This window comes from Lepidochelys olivacea (assembly GCF_965140295.1).
Source record: "Lepidochelys olivacea isolate rLepOli2 genome assembly, chromosome: 14".
Taxonomy (NCBI): Eukaryota; Metazoa; Chordata; order Testudines; family Cheloniidae; genus Lepidochelys; species Lepidochelys olivacea.
The window spans coordinates 13290321-13318187 of NC_140424.1; the positions used below are offsets into that span (position 1 = coordinate 13290321).

Genomic DNA, 27867 nt, shown 5'->3' on the forward strand with positions numbered 1-27867 from the left:
ACCAATATTGTGTCACGCTAGTATGCAGTTAAATTCTCTTTGCATTAGAAATCTTCGTGCATCTGTCAACATACTGTACATTCCCGGTCTAGTGCACCTGCTTTGACTCTGATGGGTGATTTAACTTGAGTTTGGAAAATTATTTGATTATTAAAAAAATTCCATTGCAGTTGTAAAATATTCAAATGACTATTTCCCACAGAAAGTTATTAAGTTTAAAGGGGGGAGGTTACATTACAGTTCAAAATTATTCTCCTTCCTTGTTGACTGTGGGATATATTTCCTCTGTAATGCACTAATTGGCTCTACCCTGTGCTTTGCAAAAAAACCAAACCAAACCAAACCAAAACAAAAAAGGATTAAATATGTATTTTTATGTTAAAATGTCCATAAAACCCAAACCTTATCTCAGAAATATTCTGAGATACATAAAATAGAAGAAAATTAAACAAGATTTTAGTCACAAAATGTACTACATCCCGCAATACTAGAGTCAATTAATTTAATAAAATATAATATACATATAGATTCTGCACAATGTATTGCTTTTACCTAAGCAGAACATATGCTTAAGTAAGCATGATATAGGTTAACCACTCTTTAACCAGCTGGTTCTTTCAACTTTCTTTGGAAATTTTTACCCAGTGCCATTTGAGAATACAGAGGGTTTTTTGTTAGTTTTTAATTTGTACTTTTTTTTATTACACGAAAAGAAGAAAATATTTGGCACCAACAGAAATATAATTCAGGGGTCCATTTCTGTTTGATCAAAGGAAAAACTAGGAAGTGTCAACAAGTCTGTCTTTGGGGTAGGAGATGTTGACATACTGTCTGGAAGCAGCGAATCTCCTATATCCATTGAGTCCTTGGAATCACAAGATGGAGCACGCCTTCGCAGGCAAATGTCTGCACTGGGAGGTGAAATACCATGAGATCCTCTAGGTAACAAACTTTGTCTATCTGGTGGATCTATAGATATACACGGGGGGCTCAGTTTTTTCTTCTGCCGTGCTCCTTGCAAGCCTTCCATTTCACTTAAGACCTGACTTATGAAGCCAGAAGAGCTAGATGTGGAATGGTGCTGAGGGCTGTTTTGCATGGAACAAATTTCTATGGAATGTCTCCTTTGATCATCTAACCAAGATGGTGGTTTTCTGAGAAGACCCTGGGTATCTACACTGTAGTATTTCTTCAAGTCCTTCAAAGTAACATTGCTGTTATTGCCTAGGTTCCTCTTAGGACTTAGAGGTGGAACCACTGAACAGGCACTCAAGGCTGTACAAGTTCCTGAAGCGAAAGGCTCCAAAGAGCTGTTTATTTCAGATACTTCTTGGTCCATCGAGTCTCTAAGTGTCTCTTGATATGAGCCTGTACATGCACACGAAGCTGGTGTGTGCTTGGATATATTATACCAATTGTGGGAATGCTGAGTGCGAACACTTGATCGGCCCCAGCAGGCCGATTCGCTTGCTTCTGATGGGGTCACTGTGGATACAGCTGCCACATTTGTATCAGAGAGTTCATTCACCTCAGCATGCAAATTGTCTTTGCTTTCAGAGCAATACATGTCCAAGGAGTCATTCCTTATTGCCACCTGTAGCAGAGTGCCACGGAATTGGGGAGGAGGTTGTCAGATAAAGAGAGACACACCAAACAAAGGTTAGTACAAGGCAGGCACAAAATTAACAAGGCAGGTTGTCATGCCTGGGGCCTAACTCTGCTTTGAAAAAACACGAACACAAATGCAGAGAAAATCCAATGACTCCTATATTCTAACATAGAATACATATTATAGTAACTCCATGACTTCATTGGAGTTACTCTGGGGTTACACCAGTACAAGTTAGAGTAGAATTTGGACTTTAATGCTTTAAGAATATCAGCTCTCAGGTTGTATCTCTAAAGTATATAGGATTAGATAATCCAAACAAAAAAAAACTCATCAAAACTTTTTCCAAGATTTGGCTTTATTTTTACTTCTGCAAATGAGGAAGGGGTTAATTCAAAGCTCATGGAAGTCAATGGGAGGTCTTCCATGGACTTCATTAGGCACTGGATCAGGGTTTACTTTAAGCACACAAATTGTCCTGCTGAAATCAATGGGATTACACATATGCTTGAAGTTAACTTTGTGCTCAAGTGCTTTGCTGGGCAATGAGCTGAAGTCCTAAAAAAAGGGAGTTTGGAACACTGTTGAAATATAAACACCCCCGCCCACCCACTAAGCCCTACTCCTGCCAGCCTATACTCACGTGTGTAGTCAGAGTCCAATAGAGCTACCCCCAGCATACCCATCTGCGTTTGCTGTATCTGGGCTTAGTTATCCTACCTCTGCATTCCCAGTGTGCCCTATCCTCTATGCATTCATCTTTTTTTGCATGCAAATCTAAACAGTACTAGAACAGTGCATATCTTTGGCCCTATCTAGGGACTGGTTTGAGTAAGAACGCAGTCAGTTACTACTGCCAGCCACTGCTCTCGCTCAAGCTGGCAAGGCACATGCTTTTAGCACTCACACACCAATGGTCAAAACCCACTTGAGACTGAAGAAGGGAGGGGGGAAATTTTATATAAGATCTTCAGGGCAAAGACTGTTTATTATGTGGCTGAAGACATTGTTGGTGCTAAATAAATATGGGCCCAATCCTTGATCCTAAAAATGCTAAGTGTCCCCAAATCTCAAATAATTGTCTGGTATTGAATACCTTTATGTGATATAGAATTACTTGAAAATTCTTGTTGGTAATATGATTTTTATTAAAGTGAAATGGATACCTCTAGAGTGATGCATCCGTAATTATTTCCACCTATTATAAGCGTGAGTTCAGGCTCCTCAAGGGACGTTTTGCCTACACTGTTTGGAGTCAGATACAGGCTTATTTTCCCCATAGCTGCAAATTGGCTATGAACAGCACCTTTACATGGCAGTTTTACCTCCCCATTTTCAGCAGTCATTGTGTTCCATAGTGCTATGAGCCCCTATGCTAAAGGATTTATACGTCATTTTAATAGCTCTTCATGCAAATGTCTCATCTTGGGGAGATTGCTTATTTTCCTCTTTACAATATTTGAAAAAAAAAATGCAGGTGGCCCCACTTTAATATACCAGGATGAAGAGATGGGCTATTAATTGTAATAACACTTTTGTCATCTAGCAGCTCAAAACTACTTTTTTAAAATGAAAGTTTATGAACTAGTCCATAAATATCAACCAGTTCATTTTTTTTCTGGGAAAAACTCCCATAGACTACAGGACATACACACACCCTGATCAATGTTCCCTCTAATTTTTGACAGGCCGTGTATGCAAAAAATTTCTTCTGTGCAAATTGTTGTGCTCCTGTGCAAATTGTTGTGCGCGTGGTATTTCACTGTGTGCGCGGGGGTTAGGATCTGTGTGCGCACGGACAGCTTAGAGGGAACAGTGACCCTGATCCTCCAAAGGTTTATGCAACACCCCCACCCCCCCGCAAAGATGTAAGCATGAGCCGACCCTTTGAGTTTAATAAGTCTTCCCCTATACTTCAAATTAAGCATGTGCAAGTATTTGCAGGAAAGTTTACATACACAAATATATATATGCACACATATACATAATAATATAAAAATACGTTCGTGGGGTATATGTTCTCACACACAAATATTTGTGTGTGTTTATATTACTAATATGTATCTGGAATCTTGATAGAGTTTGCATGCTCACCTCTCTTATTTGGACCACAAATTAGAAATTCTGTATTAATGTGCTTAAATGATTGACTGCAATGTTTATTTGACAGCCTGGAGTTAAACTCAAGCTGCTAACCTGAGTTAAAAGCCAAGCTGCCATTTCTTCACTGCTATTTTAACCTGAATTAGCTGGTCCAAGTTAAGTACACCTTTTGCTGCAATGTAGGCGTACTCTGGTCTGTGTTCCCATTGAAGAGAATGGTAGACTTCCCATTGATTTCAATGGGAGCAGATTAGGCCAATTCTCAACCCTTTTGAAAATCCCACATGTTGTGACATAGGATAGACAATTGGGAACATTCTGGGTCAGATTGCACGCTCGCACATGTTTGCATCTCCCACTGGTTTTACCTGGAGTTCTGTGTGTTAAATTTAAGGCATTAAGGCCTGATCCTCAGCTGGTGTAAATTGGCATAGCTCTTGAAATCAATTGAGCCATGCTGATTTATAGCAGCTGCGGTTCTTGCTCTTGAAGTGCAAACCAACATTCTATTAAGAATTATCCTGTAGTCTTATTCAGCAGTAACCACTATGGAAAATGTGAAGAAAATGGAGTTAAAGAAGATGGCTAACATGGTAATTTATATTAGAAATACCAGCCAAAAGGTTGGAGCTGTTACCCATCAGAAGCTGAGGGAGAATATTCATGAACTGGAAACATTAAATCAATTAGTTTCCCCATTAGTGTCGACTGGGCTGCCTGGCTGGCCTGGTGCAGTCTAATACACATTGGGAATTTAACTTGTCAGTTTAATATTACAGATTAATGTAACTGCTAACCTTAGTGCCTCAGATTCATTTTTAGGGCTCAATAAATTAACTGTCTTATTTTCTCAGTGTAAAAAGGGAAGATCATTTGAATAAATGAGGATATATTTTATTCAAGTAATACGTTATTTGGGGAAAAATAAAAATGATCCACTCTGCATTTAATTTATTTACACACACACACACTCTCTCTCTCTATATATATATATAAAAAAATGAGACACAGGAAACTAATTATTGGGTAAAGATGAGCTACAAAATTAGCCAAATATATGGCTCTGATTCAGCAAAACACTTTTAACATGTATTTAATATTTAATTTTATAATGTGAGAGTTAAGCTTATGCTTACGTGTTTTACTGAACAGGTACAGACTTAAACATATGCTTAAAGTTAAGCACATGTTTAAGTACTTGGCTGAATCAGGGCCTATATCATTGGCAATTAGACAACTGATATGCGGCCAAGAATAAGTGTCCTCAAAACCCAATAGGCATACATTTGTTAGAAAACAGAAGAAATTAAACTAAAGGCAAATTTTCCGAAAGTTCTTAAATGACTTAGGAGCCTCAGGCCCATTTTCAAAAGTGACTCAGCACTTCAGTGTCTGTCTCATTGAGTTTCAGCATCGGCCACATCTACACTCCAAGCTGGGGTGGGATTCCCCTGCTCACGTGCACATACTCCCGCTGGCTCTCATTGAGCTTGCACGAGTATAAATTGAGCTTGCACTAGTGGCCACGGCAGCATGGGTTGCGGCAGCGGAGGCATTCCATACCCGTTGGTTGCAGGTGGATTTGTATTCTGCATGGCTCAGCCACGCCTCCACTGCTGCTAATCATCCTACCACGGCTACCTTGCTATTTATACTTGGGCTAGCACGACTACGTGTACATGAGCAGGGCAATCACACCCCTCTCTTGTAGTGCAGATGGAGCTTTGGGCTCCTAAATCACTTAGGCACATTTGAATTGCCCCCCCCATCTAATAAGGAAAATACTCTTAGTTTAGGTAAAAACAAAAGTAGCTCAACTTCGTATCCCTGCTCTAGAAAAGGTACATTTCCCACTTCTGCTTGTTCAGACATAAAAGGTCTGGCTTCCTTAAAGCAAAACACACTTTTCCTTGTCAAAAGCGATAGCTCTTCCCTATGAGAGGAAATTACAGCAGTCATAGAGTTGATTGGGGAGAGTTATCTGCAATCACTGTGCACTCTCAAATGTTGGGGACAGCATTGCGTAGCGGTTCGGAACTAGTTCAGTGAACTCCACTGACCCCTAAGGAACATTTGGCTATATCAATGAAAATGCTAGGAAGGACAAAGTATTAATCAAATGGAGAACGTTTAGGCCTATTGCCAAAGGAGTTGTAAGCCATCACGTGGCTCTTTAGACACTGAATGGGTTTCTCTTCAAAAAAAAATCAACCAATCTTTTTGGGATTATTCCTAAATGAGGGTTACAGAGCTCATGAAATTGCGATATAAAGGTTAGTAACCCATCAGTTAACTTAGTAAGCCACCAGTCTTGAACTACAGCAGGTTCACAGTCACAGCTCTGCTTACCTGCCTACGAAGTAATCTTTCTGCAGAGGGAGAATGCACAGTTGGGGGGATCTTGGATTTACTTTCCCAGTCCAAATTGCCATGTGGTCTTAGGTGGTGGAAATGATCTTTTGGGATTTGCAGGAGAGAACTGGTGTCAACAGGCTGCGACTGCACGGAGGCTGTTGAACCTTGAGAAAGGGACAGGAAACAGGAATGTGACACACATTCATCTGTAGATATCTCCCATAGCTTAATAACCTTTCAGTGAAAACTCTCCCATTGGACCAGACAGGCATTGCACAATGAATACTTTTTAACATCCTGATTATCACTTCAAAAGTTTTTTTTCTCCTGCTGATAATAGCTCACCTTAATTGATTAGTCTCGTTATAGTTGGCATGGCAACACCCATTGTTTCATGTTCTCTGTGTATCTATATCTTCCTACTCTATTTTCCACTGCATGCACCTGATGAAGTGGGTTTTAGCCCATGAAAGCTTATGTCCAAATAAATTTTAGTCTCTAAGGTGCCACAAGGACTCCTCGTTCTTTTTGCTGATACAGACTAACACGGCTCCCTCTCTGAAACAGGTAGGAGTTCACTTCACTCAGTGCTGAAATACAGCCACTTTTTAGATGGAATAGGGCAACAATTTAAAGGGTACCAGCAACACTATACAGCATCTCAGAACAGGGTGTGTAGAATACTTTGTCCAGTTAAAGCAATGGGAATTTTGCCAGGACACCGAGGCAGATGTAAAACATAAGGTATTTAATTGGTTATAACATGGTTATGAATAGGACATTAGTTTTCTCTGATCAGAAAACAGTACAGACCGCCCCCCCCCCCATGCTGGATCACTGGCTGACAGCTGACTCAGACGGAGGATGAATGGCTAGGATCATTTCTTGGAACATCTCAGGTTTTCTTCAGAGGTCTCCAATCCAAATCCTGACTAGGTCAGACCATTCTTAGCTTCTAAACCCTAGATGATCATAGCCAGAAAAAAAAACCGAAACACATTTACCCTAAACACTCTTACTTCCAATACCCTGTTTAATCTGAGCTACTTAACAAGTGATCAAAACACAGTGCATCAATGGCCAGCACAAACTTCAGGGTCCAGCGTGGCTTTGAAGAATCATGCAAGAGCTTTTCTTAAATATCTGCCCTACTTCCAAATGGGACTATTTATCCAGGATTCCCTAGGGAGTAATACAGGCTCCTCAGATTCTCCTGGTGTCAGCCAGTGCTATTCATTTTACCAAGATGGGAACTGAACAGTGCAAGTTCAAGGTAAACAAAGGACTAGGAAGAAGCCCGGGTGTGGCTTGCAAGCTAGCTCAACGTAGGAACAAAGATACCTGGATTAAGCAGCAACATGCACAGCACCAAAAACTCCCTCCATAGCAACATGAGGATCTTTTTAAAAGCCAAGGAAGTTTCAGTGACCTTGGGCTACACAGACACTAATCCTGGTCCCATTGAAGTCAAAGGGAGTTTTGCTATAGATTTTAACTGGCTAAAATTTTACCCCAAGTCTTTCCATTGATGTGAATGAATCCTTGAAAGGGACAGTATTTGTCCCTAAGTCTTTCATATTATGCCAATGCCTCTTTCCAACCCCAGGTTCATCTTGCTCTGTTGTCTCCACATTTTATTTCTGCTGTTAAACTATAGCTGTGCATTTGAATTCCTATTACTCTGCAAATTTCAGCATCCCATTTCTAATCTGTTCAAATCTTGTATCATTCTGAATAGCTGTATGAAATTATGCCCCTGTTAGAAGCTTGCAAATGGTAATGCTCGGGAAAATCTTTTCTGCCTTACCTAGGACAAGAGCCTACAAACTGTTGTCTATTAAGAGCAGGTGCAGATAAATTAAAGGGAACTATATTAACTGACCAGCAGAAGGTATTGCATAGCCTACTGTGCAACACAAGAATTTCTGCCAATTGCATCCCCAAAATATTGACCATCACAACAACAGTGAAATCCTGATGGACAATACGGACCAGGGGTAGCACCTGAAAAAAATGCAAATGTAAACCTAAGAAAATACCTGCACTAAGGGTCCCTTAAACATACACTTACCCATTTTGCACAGATAGATGCTACTGTAGCTGCAATCTGTGGCACCAGTCTATGGAAACCTGGCCCTATATTTTAATTGAGGTAATTTAATTATCTTCCTGTCCAACCCAGTCCCCTCCATCAAACAACCTTTGAATGGGAAAACCCATCTTTGAACTGTAATTTACATTTTAAACACAAATTCTACCCGGTTATTTCTCTAAACCAGCCTGTCAGTGTTTTGTCACTGCACAATAACACAACTTAGCATTCCCATGGTGTGTTCCATCCCAGGATTTCAAAGTGCATTACAAACAATAAGTCTCACAAGCTCCCTCTGTAAAGAGGCATCTGAGGCACAGAGAGGTTAAGTGACTTGCTCAAGGCCACATGAAGTATTAGGGGCAGAGCTGAGAATAGACTACATATTTCCTGACTCCCACTCTGTTTAGCCACAAGACTGTGCTTCTCTCCCAAGAGAAGACACATTTAACCTATTAGTACTTCCTTGGAGACTCTGAGAAACATACAGAGAAGGACTTCAAAATTCTCCTGAGGGAAGAATGACCATTATTTTGGATTTCATTTTGATGTCATGGTTGGTTTTACAACAGGGATAATGTGTACTACTTTGTAATGAACTCCCAGTAAACACTTTGGAGACTGATTACAGATATCAGCTTTGCTCCAATGCTTTGGTCAATCTTAGGCCACATTCACTGCTTCATATGCTATGAAGAAGGAAAGACTGCCCCAATACTCCAGTTTATTGTTCTCTCTAAAGAATAGAATTCATTATCTCTCTTCAGTCTCACAGGAGGAACCATGCCCCTGTCAATCCAGGGAGGGGTGAGCTAACCTGAAAATGTTCTGAATTGGGGATCCATTTGGGAGAATGTGTCTGTGACCAGACATATTTGCCCTGCCCTGGGCCAGAAGGGGTTAACCCTGTACTTTGGACTAAGGAAGCCTCACCCCCTCTCCCTGCTGGGCATGCTCTAACTGGAACCACACTATAAGAGGGAGCAGTTCAACTCAGTCTGGGGAGGAGAGAGGATGGGTGTTGCATGCTCCTGTCCGGAAGCTGTTGGAGCCCCAGACCGCAGAGGCCATGTACACTGAGACCCAGGTAAAATCAGTGGAAGCCCACGAGGAAAAGGAGCCACTGGGAACATCGCCTGCTGAATACCCTGGAGAACCAGAGGACCTGTAGCCTACGTAGCAGGAAGACAGAGTTGGAAGTAGCCCATGGGAACCAGACATTGATCCGGTTGTAGTTCCAGGAACAGAGTCAGCATGTTTCAGTGGGATCCGCGCTGCCCCTGGGCTAGGACCCGGTGGAGTAGGGAGGGCCCAGGTTCCTCTACCTTGGCCACCAACTTACCCCTGAGTGGTGGCCTACTTCCCTTTTGGCCAGTAGGCCATACTGCCTGGTGCAGGAGGGCTGTCCTATTAACTCTGACTGGTAGGCCATATTGCCATGTGCTGAAGGAGGGTTCTATTGATGCTGGCTGCTAGGCCTTGCTGCCCTAAATCTAAGGACAGCCCCACTGACTCTGACCATTGGGCCACCCTGCCCTAAGAAGAAGAGCAGTTATTTGGACAGCAGGACAGGCTGTCACAATATTTCAGAAACAAGAAGTGAGGAGACACTCCTCTAAAGATAACTTCTGCTGGGATTTTCATTCACGGGTCTTAGTTTGCTGGGGTGAGACTGGTGGAGCTTCCACAGTTCTTAAGAATTCTGACCCCTGAAGGCAGCGATAGGAGGGTAGAATGTAAGACGGGTCCACTGCTGCCAACCACCTGCCCTCCCAGCAGTCCAGTCACTTCCTTTTTTTCTGAACCCTTTAAAAAGTTTTGGTTCTAAAATGGGTGTAAGGTTCAGATGGAGGAAGTTTTTATTCTAGACTGGCCAAATTTGTTAGTCTAGATCTGATAGATGGGCTTTTCAAAGCCATTTTAGGCATCTAGAGACCTAATTGCCATCAGAACTGATACATAGCTATATAGGTAGCTTTGATACAAATGATATGTAGCAACATAGGTAGTTCCGTAGCTACACTTTGAAACCCCCAGGTGTGATATGGTCAGCGTGGAGAGATTTGTACCTGACCGCGATTTCTGATGAGATGTATTCCTCTCAGCCTGGGAGTTGGCACAGGAGCCAGAGTATGGAGGCTGGAACATATAGCTGTCATTTGGCAAAGAGTGGGTGCGACCTACAGAAGGCTTTCTCACACTCAGCAAGTGCTTGCTCGGGGACAGTGTCAGAGTGTCATCTTTGGAGAGGTGATCAGTCTATGAAAGAAGAGAGAGAAAACATCACAGAGTTGGAAGACCCAGAGAACCTGGGACCCCTAGCAACAGCCATTGCAATAAATATGGGGCATGATGGTGCATGCAAATTGCCAATATGTCGACTGAAACAAAATGAAACTTGCACAAATGGATCTACTAGGAAGCTATTCCCCTAATTTTATAGTGTCACTAAACCATCACACAGAATGAACCAAATAAAATACTGGGAAACAGAGGAAAGCAACAGTGCAGTAATAAACCATGACTATTTCAGGAATAGTTGAAACAGGCATCATGCCTCAAGGTCCAGCAATGCACACATGCTTTTTGCATAACTCTGATCATATCAAAAGATAATCAAGCCTCCCATATGTGCCCTCCCAAGTCAGTTAGACTTTTGCAAAGGTAAGTACGTAACAGTCATCCCCTCTTCTAAGAATGGAGAAACAATATAGTTCACAGAAGATGTACCCTGCTTTGACTTCCACTGTCATTTTATTGCTTTTTCTTTCCTTTTCTAGTAATAATTATTAATGACACTTTTTTGGCAGGACATTAAATTTGATTCTTCAGGGCATAAACCAGTCTCTATTAGAGATATAGATAAGACCTAATGTGGGGGGCTGATTATCCCACATCTGCTAGTGCAGGCTTCTTCCAAGCTTTCTCTGAAGCATTTGGCACTGGCCACCATCAGAGACAGATACTAGATAGACTTTGGGTCCGATTCAGTAGGGCAATTCCTATGTTCTTGCGTTCTAAAGAAAATTATAAGGTGTTATCAAACATGGAAATAATGTAAGCCCAGTCATGTATTTCTAACAAAAGAACTACCTCCTTTATAAAGAACTCCATAAGAAATCATAGAAAACAGAGGAACATGCCAATGTAGTTCAGTAAAATACATCTCTGATCCCCTTCTTTCAGAGTAGTTTAAAAATTATCTACTGGCAAATTTATCTTCCACTTACTCTGAGCATTAATATTTTTCTGAAATAGATATTCTGAGGTTTTTTCTAATTTAGTCCTCTAACAGAAGCAAAATTTCATTAGTGTGTTTTGTGTACACAGTAAAACAGGACAAGATTAAATGGAATTTACAACAAAAAAAAGAGGGGGATCACTGTTGTAAAATTGGCCAACTAAATCCAAGTTCACGGCCATAAAAAATTGTTTTCAGTCTTCATGAATTTGCTGATTTAGATATAAATGATATTCATTAGGGACTGCAGTCTCCTGCTATAACTCAAATGAGGAGGGCAAGTTCAATTCTGGTAATGCTGACACTTCTGGTTTGAAATCCTCCTCACCAACCTGCATGCACACACCTTTCTCTACACATCATTTTGCTTAATACAAGAGATGGTCCAAAAACTGGAATTTCACATTCAAATCCATTTGGATTCGAGATCAGATCCAAATCCACTCTGCTTGTCTAGGTTTCCAAGCAAGATCCAACTCAGAAGGGGCTTATTTTCCAGTTCAGATGCAGCCAAACTCTTCTGAGATTTCAGCCTCAAATAGCAGAAATCTTGAGAGAACAGCTAATTTCATGAAAGCCATTTAAAAGCCTGAAAGGTGATCCCATGAGAAACAGCTCACACAGACTTCACTGCTGTCAGATTCCTAATCTCTACCCAATCTGGATCCAGACTGGAACACTGCGCTCCTCAGCCCACCTCCACTAGATATCTTATTTTGAAACAAAATGTTCCATACAAAATGTTAAATGTAGTTTTCTTTTGTACATGATGCCATGAAGCATGATGGGAAATATTGTCACGGTTTAAAGAAGGTGTAGCCCAAATAAATATTAATTAGGATGATAGAAAATTTATCAACAACACAAACATCCAGAGATAGGTATATGGACGACATATAAAACAAGAATGGATCCAAAAATGTTGGAAGAGAAGTTATGTCTGTTGTACAGCAGAAAGAAAGCACTTGATCGCTACACATCAGCTAAAAATGTCTAATGTTTCAAAAAGAAGATGGTTAAAGCAGGGCTCAAAATACTGGTAATTTTTTACAAAAAAGAGAAAGGAATCCAATATTGGTTGCTAATGAGAGTTCACAAAACAAGCAGCATCTCTGAGAGATCCGCAGCTGGTGTATTTCAAAAAAGTGTATCTGGCGCCCATCCCCAAAGCACTGAGGGCACCTATGTTCACAAAATCTAGTCACTTACAAACCAAGGGGATGTAGATAATCCTTCTGCATCGGGCACATGAGCTATTTGCTCATGGGTGTGTCTTTTATGCACACAAACATTGATTTGTTTCAGATGCAGAGAAAGTTTCAAGATTCACACCATCCATTTTTTGTGGGTGGGCTATTTTTTTTTTTAAGATAATGTAATGTTTTTACATATGATGCAAAAAATAAAAATAAACTGCCCTCTTCAGATAAAAGATTAGGTGCTATTTGGAGATAGAGTTGGACTGAAAATACCATTGTGATTAACCATGGGACAGCAGTATTTAGAACCCTGTAAACATCAGAATATATAGTGACCAGTGTATGTACATTGCTTTCCAGAGCATTAAGTAAGAGTGTGTTAGTATCATCAGGAAAAGAGTCATCCGTCAGAGCTAAGGACCAGGACTTTTCAGAGAGAATATCTGACGTCAGAGACAGAGCCTCCATCTCAGCTAGAGGGATCTAAACAAGGGAGAGATGATTAAGCATAAGAAACCAGGACACAAACCTTTTGAAAAAAAGTATCATCGTCTAAATACTGAAGCATTATCCCTAAAATAAGAGCATCTATGTCACGCATGTCATTGCGGTAGATAAAACCATAAGGAAATGGGATAAGAAAACCCATTACATTCAGCCTTAAATACTTACAAATAAGTCAAACAGATTTTACAATTGTACACTAAAGGTGCTGTGAGAAACACTGGTTTCTATGTGACAAATCGAGGAATAATAAGAGTAATAATACCTGTCTCTTATATAATGCTTTTCATCAGTAGATTTCAAAGTGCTTCACAAGTTTTAATGTATTTATCCTCACAACACCAACAGGAAGTGAAAGTAACAGTAGCTTAGGTAGTATGTAGATAAATATGTATTTTTATTATTCTAATGACATCTAACTATTAGAGGCATTGAGAACCTCAAAACTTCGCTGATATCTCCTATCCCAAAATGCTATGGCGATGTTGCAGTTGTGTTTGACTCTAGCCTGTCTTGTCTGGATCCTCATGGGATACCCTTGACACCAAAATCATCTGATTAGGATGCAATCAGCTGTTCATGTATGCATCTTTAATGCAGTGTAAAGAATGACATCTATCTAGGGAGACTTTCGTTATAGAATCACAATCTACTTTCCAAATGTGAATTGAGTCTCTGCCATGTGAGGCAGGTAGCATAACTTGTTTACAGATGGGTTAACTGAGGCATAAAGTCTTGATCCGCAGTCTGCTGCAGTCAGTGAGATTCTTCCCAGTCACTTCTGTGGTCTTTGGATCAGGTGCTAATGGGCTTTGAATCATTTATGGGAGTTAGTTAACCCACTTACGTGCTTTTGAAAACCCCATTGGGCATCTATATGCATCTTTAGACACCTAAATATATTTGAAAATCTGCCCTCTGTGACTTCCCCAGGGCCACAGCAAGTCGGTGACAGGGTTAGTCCTTTCTAAAAAAAAATCAAGCAAAATATGCAGCCTTCAGTGGAGGGCGCTCTCTCTTGAGGCACACACGACCATCTAATGGGAAGCACAATGTGTCATTGCTTTGTGCTTTGAGGTGGCTGTCTAGACTGCCCAAAAGAAAGGGCAGTGTTCTCCTAACAAAGTAGAGTCACTGTTGTCAGCAGCCTCAAAGCCAGATGCTGGATTTAAAGTGTAGGCTTGACTTTCTAAGCACTCTCTCTCAAACTGGATATTTGTCTTACCGATTGTCACGTATTTCTCTATGGGTGTGTGGTTAGCGAAGGGACTGTTTTATAGGCCTTATATAAAACTGATCCATGCACAACTACAGCTTCTACATCAAGACATAGGTCCACAGTGCTGCCTCTAGGGCTCCCAGTACGTCAGCATTTCCTCTCTTAATTCAAAGGATTAGCACTTTTATCTTAAGCGTTCAAACAGTCTGTTTCCACAGCAATGCGTCTTTCAAGAGAAGCTGTGGAGACCGAAGCCTGCCATATCCAACCTAGCAAAGAGTTGGTTTCTCCCGCACGCCTGCTTTTGGAAATGGTATCATACTATTTCACCTGGGGCTAATTAACTCTAGTGATGGATGAACCTCAGAGGTTTGGTTGAGATAATCATGAGACTGATTGTTCTTTTGAACTCTATCCAAACCCTCTCACCCTCTGAATCTGTGACACAGGGCTGGCTAGCAATCTTACTGGACAGGCTTTCTGGTGGGATTTCCAGTGTGTCCTTTGGAGTCAGGAATACAATGAACTGCCAGTGGCAGAGCTGTTCTAGCATCAGTCACGGTATCCCAGAGCTTCTGTCTCTGGTTGTGGATGGAACCAGGAAATGTAGATCAGAGGCACTTGCAGCTCTTGCACACCTGAGTCCACTAGAACCCAGCTGCCACTGAGGCAACACAAAGGAGCCAGAGAGACGCCCTAATAGGGCCATTGAGAATTCCCCCAGCATGGCAGATGGATTCCTAGCTGGCATAGGACTGATATTAGTAGCTCTATGCCAGCCTCTATGGGCCCTCCTCCACAGCGGAAAAAGGGGATGTGGCCAGTATGTGTTGGATGAAGGTAATTGCTGGCTGGTGTAATGGACCTTTGGGGGCCATTATTAGTTGGGATAGTTTAGAGCAGCCCCAAAGCTGCTCTAAGTTATGTGGACAGCCATACAAGCTCTCAGCAGTCCCCAGGACTGAGGAAACGGAAAAGGTAACAAAGCTAGCTTGTCCCTTCCATCACAGGTTTTAAGGGAGACCTCTGTCTGTTGGTTAATAATCCCCAGCATAATGAAAGTGATAATTAACAACTAGGGGGTAAAAAGTTATCCCAATATTGTGAAACCTATAAAGGTATAGTTCTCATTGTATCCAAACTTGTTCTCCCTGCCTAATGAAAAGAAAAGTTGAATAATTTATAGTACTCAATGAGCTGGTAAATAAATATACTAATAATTTAATAAGAAATCTTCAGATATTTTTATCTGATAAAATAAAGATAAGATATTTTTAGCAAAAAATTACAGCACTATTGGATTTTGCTCAGTCAAAATGAAAACAATAAAAAATGAGGGTATTTGAATTAGCCTATGTCATACGAAAAAGTGTTTGCCCTAAGGAGTAATGGATAGGAGAAAGCAGGAATTTTATTTCATCTACATTGATTTAAAAAAATTGAGTGGTATTATTTTAACTGTTTAAGGCCCCAGTTCAGGAAAGCACTTACAGACATGCTTAAGTCCACTCCTACTGAAGACAGCACTTAAGTACCTGATGAACTTTAAGCACATACCCAAGCTTCACTGACTTCTTTGGGATATAAGCACTTGCTAAAGTGCTGTCTTGCTTTCTCGAATTGGGTTCAGATTGGAGATCAGGACCCAGTTGCAAGAGGCCTATTTAGAGACACATATGGGGCTGGAGTGTAAATGGGCATCGCTACAGAATGGAGAGATGCCCCTTCACACCACCCTCTGATCCGGTCCATGAGCTCCCATCCTACAATCCAGTCTGCGCGGTTGGATCCCAGCACCTGTGCAGTTGCAATGCATAAATCCAATCTCAGGATCTGGGCTACATTTGGTCATCATCCTAAGGCCACTCATATATAGAGAAATTTAGCTTTGGATTTAGTACATTAAGGAGGGGAGATTAAATCCTGCACACTTGTTCTAGCATGGATATATAATATCTTAAACAGAGATAAGTTAACTTGCCCTCCCATAAAATAGCCCTGATGACTTAGGCTTCAAAATCCCTATGGCTAGTTTCGATTAAACCCCACCCCCAACTTTATCTTTTCAATACAGGTCTCAGTCAAATTGCCTTGGACAGAGACTGTGCAGGAAATTAGGAATATTAACCTGTTTCTCAGAGTTGTAATATTCAGGAGCTGGAAGGGCATAATGATGGCACACAGAGCCTGACAGGTTGTCCATCAGCTTCAACTCTCCTTCCAGAGATTCCTGGATCAGCAGTGATATGGTATCAAACAAGTGTCTTTCCTGGGAGGGGTGCCGTATAGCATGCAGAGGCAAGCCAAAGAGAGAGAAAGTGAGGGACAGAGACAGAGGGAGAGAGTAAAAGGACAGGGGAAAACAGGAAGAAGAAAACCATAGTTTTCAGAGAGAGATTAGCAGTAATAGAAATGATCAGGAAGGAAAAGGATGAGATAGAGGAGGAAAGAGAACAGTGCAGTAATTTCACAGTCAGAAGCTTTCTCAGACATCACTAGAGACAGGACTGAAGCCAGATGCCCCGGGGAACTGTGGGACATTTCAGGCTTGGGCCCATCTTCAGACATTACTCCCATCCTGAACGACCATTACTAGTTATTCTGAGTTGCAGGAGTCTGGCAGGGCCATTGTAACAGAATCCAATTGCTTGTTACTGGGAACTTCTAAAGGAAACTATTGCTGTAAGACATCTATGAAACACTTAATGGCAACATTTTCAAACATGGGAGTCTAGCGTTAGGTCCCTAAATCCATACCTGGGCACCACAGAAATGAAAGCAGCCTGACTCTTGGAGGTGCCATGCATTCTCCAATCTCACTGACTTCCATGGAGGTCGTGGATGGTCAGCACAGGGGACTATCAGGCCACTAATTTAGGTGGGTTGGGTTAGGTAAATATGGGTTTAGGTTCCTAACTTCAAGCTCCTACCTTTAAAAATGTTGGCCTTCGTGCATACAGCAGAAATATATATGATAACATATAATTTTCACAAACAGTACAGGGGTCATTTAAAAGTTGTCCCTTTTGTGCAGGGAAGAGCCAATATGTACAATGAAATGAGGACCTTTGTTACAGTCAAATGGCACGCAATACAAATATTCTAGGGAATATGCAAGCAAAGGCGCATGCTGACCACATGACCTTGCAGAAGCGCATTCTGAGAACTGTATTCCTCTACCACCATGTATTCAAACACCAGATTCTTTGTGGAAATTTTGATGGGAAGGAAAGAAAATCATCACAGTTATTTCAGAATAAAACCGTCCTGAGGTTTTCAAAGCATCTGTTTTGGTGGAAAGAGCAATGAATAGAGTCTGGATAATATACAAGAGTGTGGAATAAACATCCTCCATGGCCATTCCAAATAGAAGACGGCCAAATGAAATTTGTAAAGCCTCTCAAACAGCTGATGGTATAATTCTGATTTGTTTCGCTTCTCCACCTACTCGTTTGCTTAGCTTGGTTACTGATCTGTGACTATGCTGAAGATGACTGTTTGGCCATACTAGCTGTAATATTATATTTTTAATATATATATATTTATTTTATATTAGAGGATGCAGAATAAGATCCATGTAGGATAATCCTAGAACAGACTGAACCAAACAGACTGAAAAGATAAAGGAGAAAATCTTGCCGTCTGCTACAGGGATGCTCTAGTGTGGAGGAAAGGATGTGGTCTATACACTTGCTCACCACACAGCAGCAGGGCAGGATTGCAGCTCTCTGCTTGAGAGAGAACGTTAGGTTCTGAGACTAGGTACTGCACTGGTCAGTGTTACCCAAACAGGGCACAATCAAGCCCATCGCTCCCCAAGCACAAAAGCTGCGGTGTGCAGTATGTGCTCAGAGGGTGTGGATGTGTCTGTCTATGGGGGAGTGGCGGGGGCTAGGGGGTGGTGAAGGCACAGTGTTTCTTTGTAAAGGAGCAGTAAGATGTAATTTACCAATGAGGTCCCCCACATTACCCTGAATCACGTTGCCTTGTGCTGTCAGGACAGCTCTGGGATCTATCTCATACCTCAGTGATTTTTAATAGCGAGAGACATTTTCCAAAGGCTTAGAAACTGAACGTGAGTTTAGAGTTTACTCTGTCTTCATTCCTAAAGATCACAAATGAGTTTTTCAGCCATAAGAATACTCATTACATTAGTTTGCCTTGTAAACAGGGCAAATAGACGTCTTTTCATTCACCTATGTGAAACTCAAGATTTTCTATTTTATATGTAAAAAGAGCTAGATAGGTGGGTGTAAACATGAAACACAGTTACAGATCTTGCAGCTATCTGGGCATCTGAATAAAGACTGGACCATTCTTGTGTTTATGTAATTGTACTTCACGGTCCCACTAACTAAATATGGAGAAGTCTGGATCCCCTCACTAACCCAGTCCCCATTCAGAAACTTTTTTTGAGAGACCAGTGGAACTCATTTATAGCTCACAAATATAAGCAGTGTAGTACCATCAGCTACAGCACTATGGCCCAGAGCCTGCACCATTAAAGTCAATAGGAACTGTGCCATTGAATTCAATGGGAGTAGGATCGAGCCCTCAGAAGATTCTCCTATTATTGAAGTAATCTTTTCCCTGGGAGCACTGGTTCCGAGAGGGGGTAAATATTAAACTTAGTTTATATAAAATATACATTTTATTTAGCATTTAAAAGAAAAAAAAACTCAGCAAAATTTATTTCTCCCCCCTCGCCCCCCCCAAGCCAAAACCCTGGATTAGAACATCCCCCAAATTTGGAGCCAGATCTGAACTTTGTGGCTTGGGCCCATCACTAGAACAGACACAGAGCTCTTTGCACCTGAGCAGAAGTGACAATCTGGTGTGAAGACTGGGTCAGGATCTTTACATTGTAGCATAGATTATCAAAACATGCAGCAATTCAGTCAACAGATAGTGAGGAATACAACTCCCCAATGCACTGTACACTCACTCCTTCACTGGAATTCGTGCATATCCTCCCTTAGCAAATATGCAGGCCAACCTGCTCTTCACCCTCCACCTGAGATTCTCACCATAGGATAAAATAATGAGAGCTGAGAATCCACCTTGAATTGCATAGGATTGGTACATCCTCTGGGGCTCTCAGGCCTTTCTCCACCATTACCGCCTGTCCATGCAAAGAGGTCCGAAGTGGGGATTGGGCCTGGGGTGATAGTCTTCATTTCCATCTCCAGCTCCGCTTCCAGCTCCGCTTCCTCTTTGGCTTCCTTGTTGCTCTCTTCCAGGTGCTTCATGAGCACTGCAATTACCACGTTCACCAGGACGAACTGGGCCGTCAACACAAAGGAGACAAAGTAGATGGGCGAGATGACTGTGTTGTAACAGGTGGACTCCTGGTCGCAGTCGCGCAACGTGTCCTGGTGATAGGGGGAAAATGATTATGGAAACTGAGGAAGCTCCAGTTAACCGAAGAAGGCCTGATCCTGCCATCCAATCACTCAGTGCTCCCGCATAAGGCCCAAATGGATTAACCATCTATTGAGCACACACAGATGATCAGACTAGTTTCACGGACGATTTTCAGATCTGTCTAGGTGAGCAAATGACCCCCCAGCAAAACCTAACTCATTGGAGTCAGATGTGACACTGGATGGGAATACTGCCTTGCACACAGGCTCAGAGAAAACACCAACTAGTCTCACTGCATTCCAACAGGTGGCGCCTGTCTGCTCCTTTATACTCCCAGAGGACTGGCTTATCCTAGATTCTCCATTCTGAAAGGCCATTTTGCAAGGCCAAAGTGCAACTATCCTAACTGACCCAGACCTCATCAGTCGCACAGTTGTGTTATTTGCTCCAGCGAAAAATAACGAGCCTACTGGAGCCTCTAGTTCCCCGTACAAAACAAGCTACTCAGTTGAACTAATGTCACTCCATAGAAAACTCCCTGTATTGCCCTCCTTGTCCTCAAGCCACCACCTCAGGAAAAGCCTGGGAACTTACAATGCATCTGAAGGCCAGCAAACCCAGGCGCTGTCAGGCAAGAGGAAAAAGAATTGCTTTGAGAAAATGCCCAGGCCCCGAATCAACAAGTGCAGGGGCCGTCCCAGCTTGAGTGCCCCAGCTGATCCCTGTTATTGGTTTGAAACAGTGACAGACAGCCTGTAACATTAGAAATGATCATCAATATTCCTTCCCCAGGGATCTCTTACCTTCATTATCCCATTCCAATTGTCTCCTGTTGAGACCCGGAAGAGAGTTAAAAAGGCCATCCCAAAGTTTCTAAAAGTGGCGTGCCGCCCTAGCCCCTCGCAGTGGTGAGTGTCATCGCATTCTGTGAGATCAACCAGAAGAATCTCATTTAGACAATGAGCTCGCTCACCTTCCCCCTCTATGTAACTATTTCCTCCTGCTTCCGGCAATGCTATGTCTGTGGAGAACTTACCAAGGTCGCCAAATAGCTCCACTCCAAGAGCTGCAAATATGAAAAACAACAACATGAAGAGAAGACCGAGATTCCCCACCTGGAAAGAGAAAAAGAAATGGGGGGTGGGGGACAACAACATTAGTTGATTTTTTTCCAGACCTGCTTCTCCCTGTATTCTTTCATACAAAAGTTAAGCCGCCCGAGGGCAGATACGACCTGGATAGCATCTGAGACTGAGTTTCTAATGGGAAATGCAATTTTCCAATGACAGTGAAGACAAAAATAAGGAGGAAGGTCCAGGAGCAGCCTTCTGCAATAAGAATGTAGCTCTGGTCCTGATGAGATTTTTCTGGGAAGGCAATGAATTACCTGAGGCAGTGCTTGCATGACTGTGTCCAGCAGGGCTCGCATCCCTACAGCCATCTTCAGTAACTTTAACACTGTAGAAAATGATAGGTTCATAACATTACTGCTGCAGCATTACTGTGGAGACACAGATTTTTAGAGAGAGGAAGATCCCTCAAGCATGAAATCACGTCACATGCTCTCCATTAGCAACTAAAGCTCAAGGCCTCTTTATAGAGCTCTAGATTGTTCAGATGCTTGTTAGAATCCTGTGAATAGTAGCCTCTTGAGGCTTCGGGAAAGAATCACCATTCTCTTGCTCTCTCTGAATTGGGTAATGTTGACACAATGCTAGGAATGTAAGAATGACCTTTTCTCCTGACAGTCTCTTCTGCTGAGGGAAGTAAACAGTTTTAGAAAGGTCAAGATACTACCAGATGTACATTCCTTTAGAATTCTGCTTACAGCTAAACAAATAGGAAGCCAAATTCACCCCTATTGTCTTCAGTGGGGCCTATACCAGGGATGAAATTTGGCCCGTTAGGGTTTTCTCCTATTTGGGTCTTGAATCCAGTACTAAATATACAACCCTGAAAATATCCTTCTGAGTTACCATCCCTGGATCTCTTTTTCCTTCCTCTTGGTTTGGACTAACTACCTTCTGAGTTCTGCAGCTGCCTACCTTCATGTTTGATTTACGCAGGCATTGCTTTGCATGCCCTTGTCTGTAAGATTGAGTTTCCAGGCGGAAACTGCATATGCTTTTCCTTTTGAAATGTACCTAATATGACAGACGTTTCCCTTTCTTCTGAGGCTTCCTTTCTGGCTTCAACTACATTTCATAGAATATCAGGGTTGGAAGGGACCCCAGAAGGTCATCTAGTCCAACCCAAACATTTCATCTATTTCCATTCTTTCTTTGTTCCAATTAGAATAAATAATAATAATGCTAATAACTTGGCATGACAATAATGAAGCTCTCAAAGCACTTTACAAACATTTGGAGCCCGATTTCCAAAGGTGTTGAGCAGGGCCGTCCCTAGACATTGTGGTACCCTACGCAGCCCTCCTGGCTCCAGCCCTCTCTGCTCTGCTCCGCTCCCCAGCTCGTCTGGTGAGTGTGGGGCGCGCCCGACCCCTGATGCGGTCCCCTGGGACATAGCTCAGGGGAAGGGATGGAGTAGGAGCGGGGCTAGGGCGGAGAAGGGTTGGGGGCTTTGGGGAAGAGGTGGAGCGGGGGCAGCTTTCCTGGTTGGCTCAGCTGGCCCGGGGATGGGGCTGGCTGCTGGAGCAGCATGCAGCCGTGTAGTTTGCGTATGGGTAAGGACGGCCCTGGTGTCGAGCACTTGCAGCTTACACTGACATCAGTTGGGGTTCCTGGTGTTCAGCTCTTCTGAAAATTAGACCCTAACTAAGTAAGCCTCAGAGATGCGGTAGGTATTATCATCATCATCATCGCTAGGGTACATCTGGATACAAAGCAAAGTAGACACGTTGTCTCACACAATACCAAGAGGTCACGTGAAAAGGGAAATGAAATTTATTAACCATCTTGGGGGTTTTAACTCTCTAGCTTATGGCTGTGTTGCACCCTGAAACCCCTATCTAGTTTCCAGATCTTTGAGACATACTTGATTTCATGAGCATGCCAAAGTTTGCTTTTCCAGGTTCACCCATCAATGAAATTCACAGTGGATTCTCTTTTCTAAGAAGATCTAGATCTGCAAGTGCTCTTAAGAAATGAATGGCCAGTTGGCTCAGCTCCTTGGCTCTTCTGCGATGTTTTCCCTTCTTTTGTTCTCTTATTTGTTTACAGTTTGTGGATGCCAGAACAAAGTGCACTAAGCAGGGCATGTGGCATGCAGTGGTTTCCCAGTCATGTCCTGGACAGAACTGCTCACTGCACCTCAAATAAAAATGATTTTCACATTGACTCCGTCTTACCTCGAGCAATCCTTAGCACCCTCATTATCCGGATAATGGTGGGGTTAATGGGCAATGATGCATTCACCTCAATCTCTTCCAAAGTGATACCCATGATAGACAGCAGCACTATTGCCAGGTCTAATTGGTTCCATCTGAAGACAACACAAAATCACATCTACTAAAGTATTTGCAGTGTGCGTTGGTTTGTTTTAAACAAATTCCAGTCATGTCAGTGGTGCTAACGCTCACAGACACAAACTTTTGAAACTTTGAGGGGAGTTGCACAAAAACCATTATTTTTAGATTATGGAATCAGCCAACGCCAAAGAAAATATAAAACCATGACTGGGCTTATACCCGATGATCCAGACATTAGGCCAAATCCTACAAACTTTATTCAGCCTTTTGTTTGGCAAGGCTCTCACTGAACTCAACAGGAGTTGTGTCCAAGTAAGAACTGCAGGCTTTGATCCAATGTCCAGTCACTGTAACACAGTCACATTGGGCAGACGGAAACATACCACGATTATACCACGATGAAAGGCCCTCTAGAAAGTCTTGAGTAGATAGGATGAGCACAACAGTGATGTCAGACTAGCTAGAAGTTGGGGAGGAATGATTTTCTCTAGGGAAGAAGTCTGGCATGAATCCAATGCTCTTGACATTTGACTTGAGGAAGATGAAAAATGCGAGGTCAGAGGTTTGAGGGGGGCCAATATTAAATGTATAAATATCTTAACTCAGTTACAGCTCATCCTAAGCCAACAGAGGCCAATGTCTGCAGTTCCTCCTGGTCTGTTGATCTCACCAGGACAACTCTATCCAGTCCACAGTGGGAAGAAAGATCAGACTTGCCAGCTGTCTGGTAAGGCGAGAATTCGTTTCATGATATAACAACAAGAACTCAGGGTTAGATTTAGACCCTATGCAACTCCTAAGGAAGTCTCAAGGCCAAATTCACTCGTGACGTAAGTTACACATCAGGCGTGAGTATGTCAGCAAGAGGCATATAAAGCAGTAGCTTGCCCTGATTTGCACCACCCCTGAATTTGGCCCATTATCTATTGAGCCCCTGCTGCTGTCACAGGCGTGCAGGATTTAATCTTTGTTACCTGTCTTGAAAGAACCGGCGAAACCCAAAGGCAATCAGCTTGAAAACAGATTCCAAGACAAAGATGACAGTGAAGATGTAATTGCAAATCTTCAGTGCTTCATCAAGAACCTGGAACATGGATACAAAGCTGAGGTTAGTTGCTGACTTGGCTGGACGGTTTTGCTGCCATCCTGTTTTCACCAGAATTATACATTTAATAAGAAATATCTGATGACTGACGAAGGAGAGGGGATCAGGGTTATGGCCCCTCTCTCTCTCTGCTCCCTTCAGTCCCAGGAGGAACTAGTAAGGAGAAGTCCCTGCATTTAAGAGGGTGCAGAGGCTGCAATTGTGCACAGCACCTGTACAATTCACCCCTGTGCAGAGGGCCTGCACAAAGCCTATGCACTACTCAGGCCCCTCTTGAGACTGCTCGATGCTGGGAACAATGCCGTCTGTAGTTTGCAAGTCTGCAAAGGCCTTGTGCACCAGCGCTCTGCATGTTCAAGGCCAGGGGAAGGCACTTTGCACCACACCTGCCCTCGTGCACCAATGTGAGAGCCACAGTCTGGCCCTAGGTTTGTCCAAATCCTGGCACAAGCAACAGGAAATTAGCCGTATGGCTAGTGCCTCACCTTGAGCTCACAGCAAGGCATAAGATATGGATAAAGCATCAGACAATATCGAATTCCCTAGTTCTTTCCCCTTTGCTTGTGACACAACCTTGCCGCTAATGATAGTCATCACTGCCAGCAGGGCACCTATTACACAGGCGATTGCGAACTAATGGCGGAAGTGGTTTTATTCCCAAGGTCATACTGGTAAAAGAGGGCAGTGGTAATAGCATCTTAGATTTCCTTTGTAAGCAATGTGCATCATATTTCTTGTTGCTGAAAGGTGTGACAGCAATAGCTGGGTACGGGCCATTGGGAGGTGATGTGGGGGAGGGTAATATTACACAGATCCTGAGCTAGGGTGTGAAAGATTGTGTCATTAAAGTTCCGTGAGAAAGCTGCTAGTGAGATCATGGCATCCCGTGGTTTATTGCTAAGTAATTCAAGAGGTGATGATAGAATTGGATGTGTTTTCAAGGGGTATGTAAGGCCAGGTGGGTCATGGCAGTTGCTTTTAAAGGATCATCAGACGTTTCACAAGTTAATGCCATGATTGCGAGCCATCGCTGGGCAGGAAAGAGGTGATGGGGAAAGAGCAAGGCCCTTTCTCCCACATTTTGCCCCTGTACCAGGGCTGAGCACTGCCATAGTTCCATTGTCCTGTGATTCTATGGTGCTGTGGCTTTCAGTGCTGCAATCCTCCGCAGTCTAACTGGCCAAAAAGGATTGTCCAAGTCCAGCACCATTGCCAGTCCCACGCTCTCATGTGAAGCAGAGCTAGCTCCGTGGTGACAGAGAGTGCACCTGCTCCAAAGGCAGCAGCTGCGCTCCCCAGGAGGCACTGCGTCTACCAAGAGCTTCTCATGCATCTCAGTCAGATTGTGGCTTCATGGCACAATTTACCCCAAATATCGATCAAGAGAAATCACTTCACCTGACACTGAAATGCAGCCACATCTGGGGAAGAAAGCCACAGCTATTAAATAGCTCACTGCAACACTGCAGAAGAGTTTAACTCTGCCCAGCCAAAACTGCACCAGTAGAATGTAATTAGCCAATGCAGAATTTGACCAATAGTTGTTCAAACTGTGTATGCCTCTCTCTGTACTGCAGCACTGCTTGCAAAGTGGCCGTTACTCAGCAGGAATATGTACTGGATTTTGACTGGTGTCCTGATGACAAAAGTCCTTTCCCATCCATATCCCATTACCAATCCCGTTCACCATCCTGGTGAATTATGATGTTGGATATAAAGCTCTTAAGCACATTTATCTGTCTATACATCTCCAGGATAATAATCAAACTCCAGATTGGATTTAGTCACCGGGGCCCTGATTCAGTAAAGTACGTAAGCACATGCATGACTTTAGTCAGGCAGGTAATCCCATTCACCTCCGTGCGACTATTTCCATTCTTACATTATTATGTACACATAGGACATTGGGGTCTTAGATAAAGAATTTTACTTTCCTTAAGGGAAAAATATGAATGTTTTTATAATACAAGTAAAAATGTCACTGTGAAATGACTTTAATAAGCACAGGCCCTAGAGTAATTCTAATACAAGCTTCTTCGCTAATGACTGATTTAATCAGAAAGTGACTGAATCTCATAATGTGCTTCCCAGTGTATTTAAAGGTGACCTGCAAAGGAAAAAGAAATTGGGCTTGTGCCCTTTTACTCTTCGGCTAGCTTATGATGGATGGATGTGTGTGTGCGCACGCGTCCTTTTTCCCCTTCACTTGTTATTTACATTAGTCATGCAGGTCCTGTCTAGCCTCAAAGAATATTTCACCCTTATTGTGATTTGCATGTATTCATTTTGAAAGGAGCTAATAAAAAGAATTACAATTTATACAGCAGTGGCAGCCATTTCCATCTCTTTCTTCGGCACAAGGCAGTCATCTTCCCAGTACAGGTTGTTATTACCATCGGAACAGGCCCAAGATACAGGAGCCTGGCACGCTTAATAGATTAAGAGTCTGATTTTCAGAAATGCAGGGTAGCCATAACTCCAACTGAAGGCAATGGTATTCAGTACCTTTGAAAATCAGGCCCTACATGTATCTGCTTGCTGAATGTAGTGGGTAGGCACTGAGGCAAATCTCCCATTGGCCATGTCTCCATGAGGAAAGGTGCATTTTTAATAAGTGTTAGATAAGGTGTTAAAATCCTAGCATAGGCAAGGTGGTTGTAGTTATAACGTGTATGTTCAAATATACCTCTTTTCTAGTGTAGACATGAGCAGCGGGAGATTTGCATGGGTAAAGATTTCAGGAATTGACCCAGAAAGATTACAGTCTTCTTACTGACTGTTACCATAGAAACACTTAGTCAAAGAGAAGATTTCAAGAAAAAAAAATCACTGGCAACTGGCTAGAGGAATTTTCATCCCAACTTTTACTGCTATGGTAGGTTTTTTGTTTTGTTTTGTTTTTTTAACGTTCTTAGAGTATTTATAAAGGGTGGGTAAGAGATGGGGAAGCTGAGGTACAGAGGGAAGTTACCTCATCAGCTCAAGGAACAATAGCAGGGAAGCATGGGCTAGAGGCACCCTCCTGGGACCCTGGGCACATACTTAAGCATCTGGCCCAGGCTGCCACAGCTTTACTGCTATTTGATATCTGCGCTAGTTTTGATCTGTGTTTACGTGTGTTGCAGTCACACCACCGGATGGTTGTAGAGACCTACCCTAAGTGACTAGTTAAGGACTCAAGCAGTAAAACTGGGAACAGAGGCCAGAACTTCCAACTCCCACTCCTCTGCTCCCACCACATTGCCTCACTGGCTAAGACACCAATGCTGATCATGCAAAACTATCACCCAATAGATGAAGTTCTGTAAAACCAAACCAGCCCTGGTTCTGCCCATCTCTAGCACTCAGTGAAAGCTGAGACCATTTCTTTTCCCCATTCTCTCACTGGCTATTGCCAGCTTCCTTGTCTCCCGGTACCTTCGGCTGCTGGTAGTGCTCCATGGCCATGGTGATCACATTGAGGCCGATCACTCCAGTGATGAACAAATCCAGGTAATGGCTTGTGCACATCTGGTGGATCAGGAGCCGGAAGCGAGAGTAATCGGAATAGTAGGGTTTACACTGTGCTTCTGAAATGGGGGGCGGGAAGAGTGGAGAGGCAGATCAGCTCATTACTCTGTGTCTCTTAAACATGAGTTCACCTTCCCTT

The 27867-nt window shown here is 42.6% G+C and overlaps 1 protein-coding gene across 2 annotated transcripts in view; it reads right to left on the bottom strand.

The window, feature by feature from the left end:
* Positions 1 to 485: 485 nt before the first annotated feature.
* The window catches only part of CACNA1G (calcium voltage-gated channel subunit alpha1 G), a gene marked incomplete at its 5' end in the record, with an annotated part of 157634 nt that continues 130252 nt past the window's right edge, over positions 486 to 27867 (bottom strand). For both annotated transcript variants that reach the window (XM_084648139.1, XM_084648140.1), the window contains 12 exons: positions 486 to 1594; positions 6062 to 6231; positions 10229 to 10418; positions 12948 to 13082; positions 16451 to 16591; positions 19350 to 19694; positions 20490 to 20611; positions 20723 to 20801; positions 21074 to 21144; positions 22994 to 23127; positions 24088 to 24197; positions 27636 to 27787. In XM_084648139.1, coding sequence (XP_084504265.1) covers positions 746 to 1594; positions 6062 to 6231; positions 10229 to 10418; positions 12948 to 13082; positions 16451 to 16591; positions 19350 to 19694; positions 20490 to 20611; positions 20723 to 20801; positions 21074 to 21144; positions 22994 to 23127; positions 24088 to 24197; positions 27636 to 27787 — 2498 coding nt within the window. In that variant the 3' untranslated portion in view covers positions 486 to 745. The remainder of the gene's footprint in view (positions 1595 to 6061; positions 6232 to 10228; positions 10419 to 12947; positions 13083 to 16450; positions 16592 to 19349; positions 19695 to 20489; positions 20612 to 20722; positions 20802 to 21073; positions 21145 to 22993; positions 23128 to 24087; positions 24198 to 27635; positions 27788 to 27867) is intronic.